This window comes from Tupaia chinensis, unplaced genomic scaffold (genome assembly GCF_000334495.1).
Source record: "Tupaia chinensis unplaced genomic scaffold, TupChi_1.0 Scaffold000495_1, whole genome shotgun sequence".
NCBI classification, from domain to species: domain Eukaryota; kingdom Metazoa; phylum Chordata; class Mammalia; order Scandentia; family Tupaiidae; genus Tupaia; species Tupaia belangeri.
The window spans coordinates 2168943-2184785 of NW_006160007.1; the positions used below are offsets into that span (position 1 = coordinate 2168943).

Consider the following 15843-nt stretch of genomic DNA (forward strand, 5'->3'; position numbering starts at 1 on the left):
AAAAAAAAAAAAGAAAAAAAAAAGAAAAAAAAAAGAAGTTTTTCTTTTTTTTCCTTTTTTCTTTTTTTTAAATTTATTTTACCCAAATGCCCTCGTATGGCTGAACGGATTGAAAAACTGTGGCACATATACTCTATGGAATACTACTCAGCCATTAAAAACAAAAAAGCCCTGACTTTTGACAGAAAGTGGAAAAATATGGAAGATTTACTGCTGAGTGAAGCAAGCCAAGCTATGAAGGAGAGACTTTGTATGTCCCTACTTAATATATACCGAATGTCCATACTCTCTAACTGAAACTGACAGGGTAAAGGATGTATAAACACAAAAGAAGTTTTTCAATTCTATTTCCTTTCTAGCTTTTGAATTTTCTCACATCTTTCTGGCACCACTGCACTACTTTAATTCAGGATACCATCACCTCTACTCCCAATTGCTACATCTCCTATTGTTTCCTCTGTCTCCTGAATGCCCTGTCTCTCTTACAGAGTGTAGTTGGAGTGATCTCTCTAATGCACAATCTTATCCTGTTACTGAATTGTGTAAAAGGAATAAAAATCAAACTCTTTATTAAAAAAATGAAAAAAATATCATGACAGAGAGTGTGTGCATGCCTATGAGCGTGGAGGGAGAAAGAGAAAGAGAGAGGTACCCCTGACAGGGTCTTGTCAAGCCATGATCCCTTCCATAACCCTCCAGTTCCTCAGGATGTTAAGCTCATGTCCATACTTTCAGCATGCGTTTAGGCTGATCCAGGGATCTGAATCTGTGGATCTATGTGGCTTCCAACACTGCAGTTCATATTGCTACTGACTGCCACTAGGTAGGGCCCCAAACTCTTTAATGACTTCCATCTCCCATTAAGATGAAGCCCAATTTTCCTAGCATGGTTTACAAAGCCTTTTGTAGTAAACCTCAGAGCTATCTTTTCTACCTCATCTCCAGTAACTACTTTCACCTCAACTCCCTCTATGTTCCAATTTACAGTAGGAGGAAACATCCCTGCCTCTTACCCAACATTGGTTGAGTCTTCCTCCTCTGTGTTCATGGCCCCTTGTGCTTTCTCTACCTCAGCCCTCCTCACTGTTCTATAACAAACCCTTTATTCGTCCCCCTCTCACAGAGGGCCAGACATATGGATTCTGGCAAGTTCCTTTTTATGTCCTCAACTTTCTTCATGGAACTTGGAACATAGCAGCCTTTAAATAAGTCTTGGATGAATGAATAAGAAAGAGAAAGAAAGATGACAAAAAGGAAAAGAACAAAAGAAAAAAAAAAGGTCCCATATGACACATGGCATACAGCAGGTACTTAATAAATGTCCACTGATTTTAAAGAAAAGTATAAAGAAAGAAGGGATGGGGAGGTAGGGAGAAGAGATCAACATGCTTGATTCCATCCTCTGAAACAGTCCCTCTGTGTGATCTGGGATCTGTCCCCTGTCTCTCCCACCCAGGGAAGTGGAATAACCCCCATAATCACTTTGCAAACCCACATGCCTCCATCTAGAGATATAGAGGTGCCTATCACTGACTGTAAAACCAGTGGTCACGCAGCAGCTGCTGAGCCTCTGATACATGGGACCTTCCTCCCCTCAGTCTCTTCACTCCAGCCTGAGCTGTCTGATAGCCCAGAGCGAGTACAACTTGGTTAATCTGCTTTGCCCATCGATACTTCCCATTTCTTTTCACTTTGTCCCTATCCAGAACAATGTCTTTCATATTTGGGGAAATCCCAATATCTGGTAATAAGCATATTCCCTTAGAGACATATTGTTCCTTTATATTCCTATAAACTGTTCTAGATAGGCTCCATCTGGATCAGAACCGGCATCCTTTTTTTTTTTTTTTTTTTTTAAGTCAGAGGCACATACACTTGTCAGAGCAAGAGAAAGCGAGAGAGCAAAGGAATCAGAGAGAGAGAGAAAACACCTCCCAGAGAGGCAAGATCATGCCATAATCCCTTTCCTCCTCTTCTCCTTCCCATCAGGGTTTTGGGCATACACACTCACACACACACATGCACACGGACCTGGTATGTTTTTCAAGCCACCAAGGCCCGGATTTGAACTATCATCTAACATGTGAGATCCAGCTCCCAATGCTTAACTACTGTGCTGTGAGGCTTGTCCCAGAACCAGTATCCTAACTGCTTTTCTTTTCTTTTTTTATATTTATTTATTTATTTTATTCCATTTGTTATTTTTATTATTATTATTTTTTAATTTGACCAGAGAGAGACAGAAAGAGAGAAAGAGAAAGTGAGAAAGCAAGCCCCCAGGTCCAGGACTCAAACCATGGTCTGCCATGTGGGAATCCAGCACCTTAACCACCGCGCCACCTGCTGGCCTGATGAGAAAGCAAGCCACCAGGTCCGAGACTTGAACTGTGGTCGGCCATGTGGGAGTCCAGCGCTTTCAATCACCATGCCACTTGCCGGCCCCAAGTATCCTAACTACTCTTCTGATCTAGAGCAGGACTGCTGGGTTTGGTAGTCTGTTGGAAAAGGTGAGGGTCTGGGTCCCCTACCTTATCAAGTCATGTCTGCTAGTTTCCTAGAAGGGGAGCAAAGACCTTAAAAACATTGCAAAATGAAGGAAGCTACTACTATAATTGTTTCCCAGGAAACAATTGATACAATTTTTATAATATAAAACTGAGTTTACCTGGAAGTCGTTGAAATTTCCTCATTAAAATCGGACTTTATGGATCAAAAAAGTGTGTCACATACACACTATGGAATACTACTCAGCCATAAAAAATAGTGAAACCTCAGCATTTGATAGGAAGTGGATGGATATGTAAGATTTAGTGCTAAGTGAAGCAAGCCAGACTATGAAAGAAAGGCGTTGTATGTCCCCACTTAACATATATTAAATGTCTGTGCTCTATGGCAGAAACTAAAGAATTGGAAGGCATAAAAGCATGGAAAGCAATTGTGGACACCAGAGACAATATGAGAGGAGGGTGGTAAATGTGGGGAGGGGTGAAGGGAAATCAATGGAAAAAGAAAAAACACTCAGACAAAAAAATGGAAAATTATCTGTTGATGACCATGTGTATGGTAATTTCTTTGACTGGACTAACAAACAGGGTATTCATGCTGGGAAAATTCATTTTCAATGTTATAAAGATGTACAGTAATTGAATATATAAAAAACATGTCAGACTTGTGAGATGATGGTGGTCTGGTGGGATTTTTCAGGGTGAATCATTCCTAAACCAGCAACTTTTACAGCAATGTGATTCCTAAGCTTTAGAATGATTCCAAGAAACTACCTGAGGTATTGAGTTTGAGCAGGCATTTCCTGCACAAAATACCAGGCCTTGCATAGACGTAAGTGCTCCATCAGACAGCCGTGGAGTTGAAATGCAAAAAGCATTTCCCAGAAGGTGGAAACTCAATCATATGGGAGGTAAGGTAGTCATTTCAGGACTCCTGTCTAGCTGGATTTTCTAGAAGGAACTCGAGAAGATGGAAAGGTCATCTGTTACTCTGACTTCTTTTTCCTACAAGTCAGACTCAGGACTAAGAGGAGAGAAAACAGCATTGAAGAGGAATTCAAGAAGTTCTTGGAAAACGCATATTCTGGAAAAACTATGCATAGATTTCAAATTTTCTTTTTGCACCAAGTTAAACTTGTACTTTAATTAGGTATTTCACAAACTTTTTGAAGTCCCCTAGGGAGGACCTCAGCTGAGGCTGCCTTCCCAGGCCAGCCACGGGGTCTTACCTTTTCTTCAACTTCTGCGGCAGTCTGCTTGGTGATCTCCAGGTTCTCTACTAAGGCTGTTTCTCCCAGGAAGTTCCCAGACGCTGAGGAGAGGCGAGAGAGCAGGTTGTCTTCCAGCGTTTTCAGGGTGATTTTGAATCCATTCTGCTGCTTTGTGAGATCTGACTGTAAATATCAAGGCAGAAGGAGTCAGGTGTAGATATCCAGAAGATCTTTTTCTTGGGATAGATCTGAATAAGTAAATGTTTATGGAGCCAGAGACCTTTCTCTTAGAGATAGTGAACCGGAGGCAGAATAGAGTGCTTCAGACCATGAGCCGACGAGAAAGGTGGATGAGTCAAATTCCAACGGCACCATCAACTCTGCATGTGACCTCGGGCCAGTTTACCCTCTGCCCTTCCATAACCTCAGAGGGGTTCACTCTCTTCCTACTCATTGGATTTTGGTGCTATGCTTAGCACAGTGCTGATACAGTGGTCAGTAAACAGGATTCATTCCTGTGAACTGAGGGTAGGGTTAAGTTTTTTGTCCTCTAGAGGATTCTCTGTCGCTACTTTAATGTCTCCAAGTGAATATCTCTCTTACAGATTTCTTTTTTTTCTTTCTTTCTTTTTCTGAAAAAAAGAAAAAAAAATATATGTAATCAACCGAAACTGGTTTAGACAGTTCAGTTGAGATTGTTGTAGGAGGCTTCCTTAAGGCTGGAGGGGGGCTCTAGTATCCAGGCAGGTTTCAGTTCACCTTCCCTTTCTGATGATAAGGTTCCATATCTTAAAGCACTGTGCACTTTTCGTTATTCTTTTGGAGTATGGGAGGGTTAAATTCATGTGGTTTTGGATTGTTGCTTTCATATAGTTTTTGCATGAACAGAAAGAATAAACTTTTGTGCTGGAAGTGCGGCTGCAGCCTCCCTGGCCTATCTTCTGTTTCTTTCTTTCTTTTTATTAAAGAACTATTTATTTAATTTTATTTATTATCATTATTTTTAACCAGAGAGACCGACAGAGAGAGCGAAAATGAGAAAGCAAGCCACCAGTTCCAGGGCTTGAACCACAGTTGTCCATGTGGGAGTACAGTGTCTTAACAACCACACCATCAGCCAGCCCCATATCTTCTGTTCCTTAAAAACACATGTCTTGATCCTGCCTTAAGGCCAGTGGCTGCTGTTCTCTCTGATGAGAAAGCTCTGTGTCCAGATGCTTTCAAGTTATCTAGGAATCAGTTTATACGAAGAGACTTCAAAATGTTACGGGAACCAGCAGTTAGCATAATGGCTATTTCAAAATGTTACTGGAAAAATGAAGTTTAAGTATGAGTTTATTTTCATCAAAACATTTTTAAAAATCTATGCAGTTTTTTCATAATATGCTCTTTTCACAAACTTTTTGAAGGCCAACTCTTCATAGACTCTTTATCTGACCACCACAATTTAAACAAGCTCCCAGTCTTTCCTTGTTTTATTTTCCTCAGAATTCTTAGCACTACCTGAAAGTGACATTACTTATTTGTTTACCTTCTTATTTTCTGTGTTCCACCACTAGATTATAAGCTCCCTGAAGGCAGAAATGTGATTTTCCTGTTCACTGCTGAATCCTCCATACCGATCTTCTTGCCCGTTATGGAGCTGGTACTCCATAGGCATCTGCTCGATAAATAAATGATTGCAGGAGCAGAGCCCCAGGCGGCACTGAACTCACCTCACATGCGACTCTAATTTTGAGCCTGTATCATATAATCTAATCATGTCTAAAGAGGAGGAGGGAAAAGCATACTATCTGCTATGGATGGAATTTTGTTTCTCTCAAATGTATATGTTGAAGCCTTAACTCTGCGTGAGATGGTATTGGTGCTAGAGGCTTTAAGGATGTGATTAAGCTTAAATAAGGCCATAGGGTAGAACCTGGTCCAGTGGGATTAGTGCCCGGAGAAGAAGAAACACCAGATGATGTTCTCTCTCTCTCTCTCTCCATGCACGCACAAAAAAAAGGTCATATGAGGACGCAGTGAGAGAGCAGCTGCCTGCAAGCTAGGACGAAGGGCCCTCACTAGAAACCAACCACACTGGCACCTTGACCTCAGGCTTCCAGCCCTCAGAACACTAAGAAAATAAATAAATGCCTGTTGTTTAAGCCCTCCAGTCTACGGGACTTTGTTACAGAAGCTGAGGTGGCAAAGACATGACCTTCGTAGGGTTGAACACATTTCCATTACCTCACGGTTTCCCTCCACTTGGATCTGGTTGTAGGCATGTAGACATGCACGAATACAGGCCTTCATTCGCAGCCCTGCACCAAGCCTTGCTCTGGGCAAGGAGTGTTCATTCTCCCAACTGTCTTCTCCTTCTGATCTTTGGTTTGCCCTAACTTCCTGTTTTAGTTCATTTTCTGTTGCTATAACTGAGTAACATAGACTGAGTAATTTAAAAAACAGAGGTTTATTCATCTCATTGTTTTGGAAGTCCAAATCAAAAGGCCACATCTGGTGAGGATAAGGACTCTGAAGGGTCCCAAAGTGTCATAGGACATCACATGGTGAGAGGGCAAGAGCATGTATCAACCATGGATTCCCCTTCTTATAAGCAGCCAGTAGTCAATTATATAGTCTCCACGCTAAAAACCTTATCTAATCCTAATAACCTCCCAAAGACCCAACCTCTTAATACCATAGTTGGATTAAGTTTTCAACCTTTTAATACTGTCACAGTAGCAATCAAATTTACACATGGTTTTTCTGAGGACACATTCAAATCATAGCACCTTTCTTTCCCAACATGGTGTTCAATGGTGGCCAGATGGGGTTGGAATTCTTGCAGTCTGGCAGAGCTCATAGTATCAACTCCAGGAAAAACAGCCCCCACCTTTTCAAGAGAGAGATGCACTGCAGCATCTAGAGAGCATTTCCTTCCTTAGTGAACACCCTACACACCTTCAGCTGCTCCAGGTCTGGTCTCTCCATGCTGACCACAGCAGCCAGCAGCTGGTCCTCCAGACCATCCCTGGTCACGGTGAAGTTGATCAGGGTGGCCTGCGCCTGCAGTTCAGGCTGGTAGTGAGGATTGGCCAGCTTGGTGTGAAGAATGAGCCGGAATTTGGGATTGTATTCACATTCTTTGTCTCCAATTTTAATGAATCTGGAACATAAAGGTTCATGTGAAGGGGGGGTGACTTCCTGTGAGATTTATTAAAGGATAGAAACCTGGAATTTTTTTTTTTTTGTAAAGTCATAGTAAACAAAATCCATTTTCAGCTAGATTCCTCCCAGGCATATCTAGTATGAGCCTTAGAATTCTTCTCTGCCCTGATGTGGGAAACAGGTGTGGAGGAGGATGGACTTTCTTCCATGTCCACCGTTTCTGACTGCACCCTGCAACTCTAGGGAGAACCATAACCATGGTAGTCGATGTAGATTAGGATATCAGAAATAATTTCGAGAGCAGCAGTTAGCGCAATGGCTATGTCGCTGGACTCCCAAGTAGTTGACCACCATTCAAATCCCGAACCCGGTGGCTTAAAACTCACGAAGGGTGCATTTGCGTGGGTGCCCAAGATCCCAAGAGGAGAATGGAGGAGAAGGGATTGAGGCGTGGCCATCCCCCCTGGGGAGTGATTTCTTGCTTTCTGTCTCTCTGTCTCTCTATCTGGCGAGTACATGTGCCGTATAGCAAAAACTTTTCCAAAAAAAAAAAAAAAATTTCCAGCAGGTGGCAGTGAAGCATTTGGAGGAAGGGGCACCTTCTTGTAGTTTGCACAAAACTGCTTTATGGCCTAGCAAGAGAGTTTAGCTTTTCTTATGACCGACAGGGGGATGATGTCTAAAAGTGAAAATAATTAAACAAGTAAATGAGCACCTCCTAAGGACATGAAAAGGCAAATGTGTCCTGGACAGTGGATGAGGCTCCCACATTAAGCAGCCCTTTATGATAACAATCACTCCCCATCCTATGCTCCTATCGCCTCTATGTGCTCCTCTCCATTCGTCTCTACACTGTCTTCTCCTTCTACCATACACCTGCTCATCCCTGATCATGGACCAGCCTTCATGTAGCAGAGGCTCATCACATTGGAATGGAGCTGAGTTCTCAGAACTCAGATGTCTGGTTTGGATAAAATGCTCATGCGTAAAAGCCAATCTGCTTCTTAACCACAATTCTTTCAAGTTCCTCCAAAATTATGCACTGTGGCCATATGGAAGAAAGTTTTTTATTTTGGAGAGGTTTTTGCTATAGGGCGCATGTGCACACCAGAAAGACAGAGAGAGACAGAGAGACAGAAAGCGAGAAATCACACTCCCTCCCCCAGGGGGTATGGGCACACCACAATCCTTTCTCCTCCATTCTCCTCTTGGGATCTTGGGCACGTATGCACAAGCGCCTGGTGTGAGTTTAAGCCACCGGGTATGGGACTCGAACTGCTGCTGTTGAATATATGGGAGTCCAATGACGTAGCCATTATGCTATCTGCTAGTCCCAGAAGAAAGTTAATGAAGAGCTTGACTAATAGAAACAGCATTATTCCAGGACGCTTTCTCTAGGAGACCAGGGCAGCTATTAGCTGTCTGTTGGAAGAAAGAAAGGTGTGCATGCTGCAGGGAGCGACTAGACATGACCAGAGAAGAAATTCTAGGAAACAGAGACCTCTCCACAGTTCTAACTGGGCCCTGGGCCAGCTCCCCACATAGGGTCAGTAATGCATTTGAATCTTACCGTCCTTTTTTAATGACTTCTCTCCCAAGCAGGGGTCCCAGGACAGGATCGACGGACTCCTCTAAGTTTTCAATCAGGACCACATCTCCAGCTTCCAGGGCATGCTCTATAGTTTGAAGGTAGCTGGGGGAGCAAGTAAGACAGCATGAGCCTGGGGCCAGGTATGGATTCAGAGTCCTTTAACCACTAGGCCATGAAGTCAGCCCTGCAGAACGTTTTAAAGGACATTATATACCGGGCCCAGCTGGTGGTGTGGTGCTTAGGGTGGCTGGTTCACACATGGTCAACTTTGTGGTTTGTGGTTTGAGTTCTGGAACCAGCAGCTTGAAAACTAGGCTGGGTACACAGGCAAGTATGCCCAAAATCCTGAAAGGAGAATGGAGAAGTGGCTATGATATGGACATACTCCCTGCGAGGTGAAGCATTTCCTTCTCTCTCTGTCACTCTCTCTGGTGAGCACATATGCCCTCTAGCAAAAAATTTAAAATAAAAAAAAGGACATCTTATACCAAAAAGTTAGATGAATTTTTGTTTTTTAAATGTTGGTTTCTTTCTTTATATATGTATGAGAGGAGCAAGAGAGACACAGGGATCTCGCCATTTTGAGTTCTTCCTGTGCCAGCCTCCAAGCTACCGAGGACTACAGGCACAGGCTGCTGAACTTACATGAGGCCTCAGCCTCTAAGCAGCATCTTAAAAACATGTGCCATTGGACCAGCAGTTAGTGTAATGGGTGTGTCGCTGGACTCCCACGTAGTTGACCATGGTTTGCGTCCCGGACCCGGTGGCTTAAAACTTACGCCAGGCGCGTGTGTGTGCGTGCCCAAGATCCAGAGAGGAGAACGGAGGAGAAGGGATTGCGGCATGGCCATTCCCCTGGGGGGTGATTTCTTGCTTTCTGTCTCTCTGTCTCTCTCTGTCTGTCTGGCGAGTGCACGCACCCTATAGCAAAAAAAACCCAAAAAACAAAAACAAACAAACAAAAAATCCAAACAACTTGGTGACATCCTGCATGTGCCATCATGTCTAACCTTAGCATGATTTTTCTTGAATTATGAACTATGGAAGGTTTTTCTTTCTTTCTTTTTGTAACCCCTTCTCCTCCCACTTTTTTCCTACAATGATGATTCATTGCTCCTGTAATAGGAAGAACTACAGTAAAGTAACTTAAAATATAGTGTGATTAATTGAAGAAAGGATGTAAAATTTAATGGATGGTATTGAAACAACAGACAACTATGTGGAAAATCAGTCTGTATCTCATATAGTATCTTAAAATATACTTCAATGTAAACAGAAAACCCATAGAAAATAAGAATTTAGGTGATTATTAAAATAATTTCTGGGGAAAAAAGACTTTTCTAAGCATACTTTATCTGTAGAAGGGTGACAAATCTGACCAAATAAAACCTAAAATAAAATGAATCGTAGTATGTTAACCCCACACAAAAAAATTAAAGGCAAATGGAAGATTATGTATTGATGATAATGTGTATGGCAATGTCTTTGATTGGACTAACATACAGTGTATTCATGCTGGGGAAATTCATCTTGTACGATGTAATTATATGCAGTGATTGAATGTAAAAAAAAGAGAAAAAAGGCAAATAAAACACTAAATAAATTTTGAATCGTATGGTAAAAAAAGACTATGCCTATTATATGTAATACAATATTGTGTTAAAATAATATATAACAAATCTTGAAAGCAGCAGAGAAGTATTTAATGCACATGAAAAGAGGATTAATCAAACAAATAATTATTGTGGGCCTATGATGTGTCAGGCAGTATTTTAGGTACTAAAGGGCATTAACATTGAGAAAAAAAGGACACTTACTTTTGTCTAAATTGCATTTATTGGGCCACCCAGTGACATGGTATTTAGGGTGGCTGGATCCCACACGGTCAACTGCATGGTTTGAGTCTTGGAGCCAGTGGCTTTAAAAACATGGCAGGGATGAGTGTGTGTGTGTCCAAAATCCTGAGAATGGAGGAGAAGGGATTGCAGCATGGCCATCCTCCCTGGGGAGAGGAGGAGAGAAGATTTCTCTCCCTTCTTCCCATTGTCTCTCTCTGGAAGGTACACATGCCCTACAGCAAATTAAAAATAAAATAAAATAAAATGTATTTATTATCAACTAGAAAGGAATATTTGAATCAAAGTTTTGGGAGAAGGCTGGAGTTAAATTACCCTGTCACTGAAGATGCGGATAAAATATATATCACATGTAGGCATTCATTTCTCAACAAAGTTTGCTCTGTAAGAGGGCTTCATTCTAGTATTAACTATTATTATTATTATTATTATTATTATTATTATTATTATTATTTAGGCTTTTGTAATAGGATGTGTGCCTTTCCTGAAGAGAGACAGAGAGAGAGACAGAGAGAGGGAAAGTGAGAAATCACCTCCCTGGGGGTGACGGCTATACCACAATCCCTTCTCCTCCATTCTGCTCTCCAGATGTTGGGCATGTGTACCTTCCAGAGAGAGACAATGGGAAGTACTGGAGAGAATATTTGAATCCAGGTCATCCTCACTTAGAAACCCAAGATTGCCCACTCCAGCACATGCACAGTCCCAAGGGGTGGTGGACTGCTCTAGTCTCATGTGCTTGCCCAGCAGTCCAGATCACCCAAGGCTGTTTAAATCAAATATGCAACATTAAAAATAATAGTTAAGAGACCAGTGGGTGACATGGTGGTCAAGGTACTGGATTCCCACATGCCCAAATATGGTTCAAGTCCTTGACCTGGTGGCTTAAACTCATGCCGGGCGCATGTGCGTGCATGCCCAAGATCCCAAGAGGAGAATGGAGGAGAAGGGATTGTGGTGTGGCCATCACCCTTGGAGGGTAATTTCTTGGCATTCTATCTCTCTGTTTTTCTCTCTCTGTCTTTTTGGTGAACACATGCACCCTATAGCAAAAACCTCTCAAAAAAAAAAAAAACAACAACAAAAAAACCACTATCTTAACCATTTTTAAGAACACAGTTCATGGGACTGGCAGATGGTGTGGTGGTTAAGGGCCCTGAACTCCCATATGGCTGACCATGGTTCAAGTCCTGGATCTGGCAGCTTGCTTTCTCATTTTCCTTCTCTTTCGTTCTCTTGCTCTCTCTGTCCCTCTCTGGTCAAATTTAAATAAATAAATAAACAAAGTTAAAATGAAGAATCAAGAATTCTAAGAAAAAAAAAGAGCACAATTCAGTCATATTAAGTACATTCACATTGTTGGGTATCTATCACCACTCTCTATTCACAGAACTCATTTTCTTACAAAACTGTAGCTCTGTACCCATTGAACTCTAACTGCCCTTGTCTCCTGTCCTCCATGCCCCTGGAAGCCACCATTCTACTTTCTCTATGAATTTGACTACCCTAGGTACCTCATCTTAGAGGAATTATGCGATATTTGTGTCATCACCACTTATTACACTAAGCATAATGCTCTCAAGGTTGATCTACGTTGTGGCATGTGTCAGAATTCCCTTCCTTTTAAGACTGAACAACATCCCATTGTATGTGTATGCTACCTTTTATCTATACATTCATCTTTCAATGGACCATTGGGTTTATTCTACCTTTTGACTCTTGTGAATAGTGCTGCTATTAATATAACATATCTATTGCTTTTAAAAATGATCAATTTGGGGCCAGCAGGTGCCATGGTGGTTGTGGTACTGAATTCTTACATGGCCAATGCGATTTAAGCCCTGGATTGAGTGGCTTGAATCTCATGCCAGGAGTGTGAGCATGTATGCCCAGAATCTCAAGAGGAGAATAGAGGAGATGGGATTGTAGTCTGGCCATACCTCCTTGGGGGGGAGGGTGATTTCTCACTTACTCTGTGTGTCTCTCTGTGTCTCTGGCAAGTGCATTTGCCTCAGAGAAAAATCATTCTTGACGATAAATGAATAAATAAATAAAAATAGTTTACTGTTAGAAAAATTGTTTAACTTCTGTGAACCTTAGATTTATCAGATGTGAAATGAAGCCAGTAACACTGACCTTATTGTGTGGACTAAAAAAGGCATTTGCAATAAAACCCTTCACAGTAAGACTGGTGCATACCAACCACTTAATAGTAACACTAACCTTATTAGTATGGACTGTGTGGACTAAAAAAGGCATTTGCAATAAAACCCTTCACAGTAAGACTGGTGCATACCAACCACTTAATAAGTCCTATCCTTGGTCCTATCCCTCTTTGCCCCATTCTGTTTTCTCCATGTGTCCTCATGACCCCGTGTGTTCTGATGACACACTGAGACTGCAAAACTGCAGAAGTGAGCTCTGATGGGGCTCAGGAGGCAATGGAGCAAGAGGCGCGGAGGCTCAGGCTGGTGAAATGCTGTGGATGCTGGCCACATCCTCTGCCGTTCTTGCCCTTCATTTAGTGACTTCCCCCCATGTATGGGCAGAGCCCGTGGCAGGTGCAAAAGGGCACTGAGGGTTTTCTAACTCACTCAGTGGCTATATGACCAATCGAAATGTTTGTGCCTCAGGAGACAGAGAGCTTAGGCTTGTTCTGTGTGGCTCTAAGGCAGAGGGAGAAACAATGGGTGGAACAGAGCTAAGGAGGCATTAAGTGTTGAAGGAGAGATGGAGGGTGAGAAGCTGGGATGGCAGTGAAGGGGCCCTTGAATGGGTCAGAGGCTGTGGAACACAATTTCTAATGAGAAAGCAAAGTAAAGACCTTCCATTGAGATATTTTCTAAAATGGGAAGAGAAACGGAAAACGCTTCATGGAGAAATAAGAGGTAGAAACAATTCCTAGGAGCTTAATCTTCTCACGTTTCCCCCCATACACACAGCAAAAGTGAGAATGTCTGTGCCCAGTGCCTTACCCTTTCTGACCAATCTGAGTGACTCGGAGGGATTCGCCATATTTGTTCTTGATCCATTTGACGCCCTGGAGCTGAGGGTCAACCAGCAGCGGCCAGCGCTCACAGTTGATGAGGATGGTGGCGTTCTCAATGGACATGCGGTCTGCAGGGAGGCCCTCATTCTGCCAGGCGGCCACGTCAGCATCATCTGTCAGCATCCTCAGGGGATCCAGGGTCGAGGTGACAGGAATGGGGACCTGATGAAGAAGAGAGATCCCCCCACATTAAAAATGGAAGAACATTTTCTCAGCTGGGAGTGAATACACAGAGTCTCACTGAATGACATAACTCCTTTAAAAACAGGATCACATTCTTCTGAAGAGTGTTTTTCTGGCTGTGTGATGATGTGGAAGTGGATTTTGTTAAAGTCCTGATAGTTCTCTTAGTCCCTTCTTTTTGAAGGGACTTCAAAAGGATCAGGAAAAATAGAATGGATGTGTAATTTTATTTTGGTGTGAATTGTTTTAGAAATCTATACAGTTTTTCATAACGTGTGTTCTTCACCCTCATTTTGAAAACCCCCTCATAATCAAGGTTTTCCCAGAGGTTGTTTATGTCTATCTATAACCTCTAACATGCCCTCAGCCATGTTAACAGTGTTACTTCCCACTACATTTCTGTGTTCCTTGTGTGTGCTCCATGACCTGGCACCAGGTCCCGTGCTTAGTGGATTGTCTCCTGTCTGCACCAGCCTGTGCAAACCACTCTCCCCCTTTATCTATGTCACTGGCTTGCAAAGGGCTGCAGAGGCTCACCTTTCCTCCTGCTCCTAACTGCCCACTCCCACTGCTGCTCCCTGCAAACTTGCCTCCTGGTGCATTGAGGGAAGCTGGAGCACCTAAAGGCTGGAAGACTCTTCCTACCAGTTAGAGGCCTCTGTGTCCCTTCAGGACCCCTGTGTGTACATCAGAATCTTCTTTTCCTTCTCTTTTGGCCTCTCTCAGCTCACTTAATTCTTCTAGCAGTATTTTTTCACAGGTGACTCATCCTTAATTTTTTTTTTTAAATAAAACTCACATGACATAAAATGAACTCTTTGAGGACCAGCTACAGTGGTTCAGACAGCAGAGCACTGATCTGCAGTGTCAGAAGCCACACGGTCCACTGTGGGTTTGGATCCCAAGAAGACCTGAAACATGTCTGATGCAGGAACTTAAGATCTCGACTGGCTAGAAGGATGGGGGAAGGGGACTGTGGTGTGATGAGACCAATTGCAGGTGTCTCTCTCCCTTTCTCTCTCATAAAATAAATAAACAAAAATTAACTACTCGAAAGTGCACAATTCAGTGGCATTTAGTACACAGTATTGAGCAAACACCAGCTCTATTTCCAAAACATTTTTATCACCCCCAAAGGAAATTCCGTATTAATTAATTAATTAATTAGACCAGAGAGAGAAAGAGGGAGTGAGAGGGAGAGAAAGCAAGCTATCAGGCCCAGGACTTGATCTGCAGTTGGCATGTGGGAGTCCAGCACCCTTAACTACCATGCTACCTGCTGGCCCCAACCCTCTGTTCATTAAACAGTGAACAGATCCTGGCAACTACTAACACACTTCTCTATGGATTCTCCTAGTCTGGATATTTCGTGTAAGTGGAATTGTGCCATATGTGACCTTTGAGGCTGGCCGTTTTCACTTAGCATGATGCTCTCCAGGTTCAGACACATGCCCTTTCCACTCCATCACTTATCTCTAGTTTGTCCAGTTTCCTCAAGAAAGCCTCTCCAATCACCTCCTCGCTCCTTAATTGTATCTGCTCAGGGAACAAATGGCCAGTGCTGTACCACTGAATAAACCTCTCAAGGGAAATCAGCCCCAGGAGGACTTATCCTAGGGTCAGGAATTTGTTTCAATATGGTTTTCCCTTTGTGCTCTCACACATTCTATTGAATGTGCACAGAAACAATTACTTCGATGAGGAACCATGGGCTTTGCCAGACTGTCAATGGAGCCTACAGCACAAAAACACTGAAGAACCTGGCTTGGCCTCAGGAGGTAGAGCGTGGCTGGCTGCATGTTTGCTGGAGCTAGGGGAGGCCTATATTCAGATCCCCCCACCAGCCTAGACACACCAGGCATGACTGTGAGTACCTGTAATCCTAGCCAGCTGGGAGGCCGGGACGGAAGAATTGCGAGATGGCAAGACTTTGTCACAAATACCTATCTTTCTTCTCTATCCCTCACTCTCACTCATAAAGGAAAACATGACACAACAAAATAAAGCTTGACAACCCCCAAATAAAGCCAGAGAAATTCTCACTAAGCTGGTACAAAGCTTTTCATCTTCATTCATCCAGTTAATGATAGTTTTTCAACAATTTCCTTTTTCCATGGAGTATTAAGATGACTAAAATAACAGCTTTATCTTTGTTTATTTACTAGTACTGTAACAGGTTGTTTTAGATTATTTTTCAAAGAGACTTTTAAAAAAAGAGGTATTTATTTAATTTTATTTATTCATTGATTACTTTGACCAGACACACACACACACACACACACACACACAGAGAGAGAGA

The 15843-nt window shown here is 42.5% G+C and overlaps 1 protein-coding gene across 1 annotated transcript in view; it reads right to left on the reverse strand.

The window, feature by feature from the left end:
* Positions 1-15843, reverse strand: part of DNAH9 (dynein axonemal heavy chain 9) — a gene marked incomplete at its 5' end in the record, with an annotated part of 330910 nt that overhangs the window by 89921 nt on the left and 225146 nt on the right. The window contains 4 exon segments of the mRNA XM_014590899.1: positions 3734-3898; positions 6659-6863; positions 8436-8558; positions 13288-13523. Of these exon segments, the coding sequence (XP_014446385.1) occupies positions 3734-3898; positions 6659-6863; positions 8436-8558; positions 13288-13523 (729 nt within the window).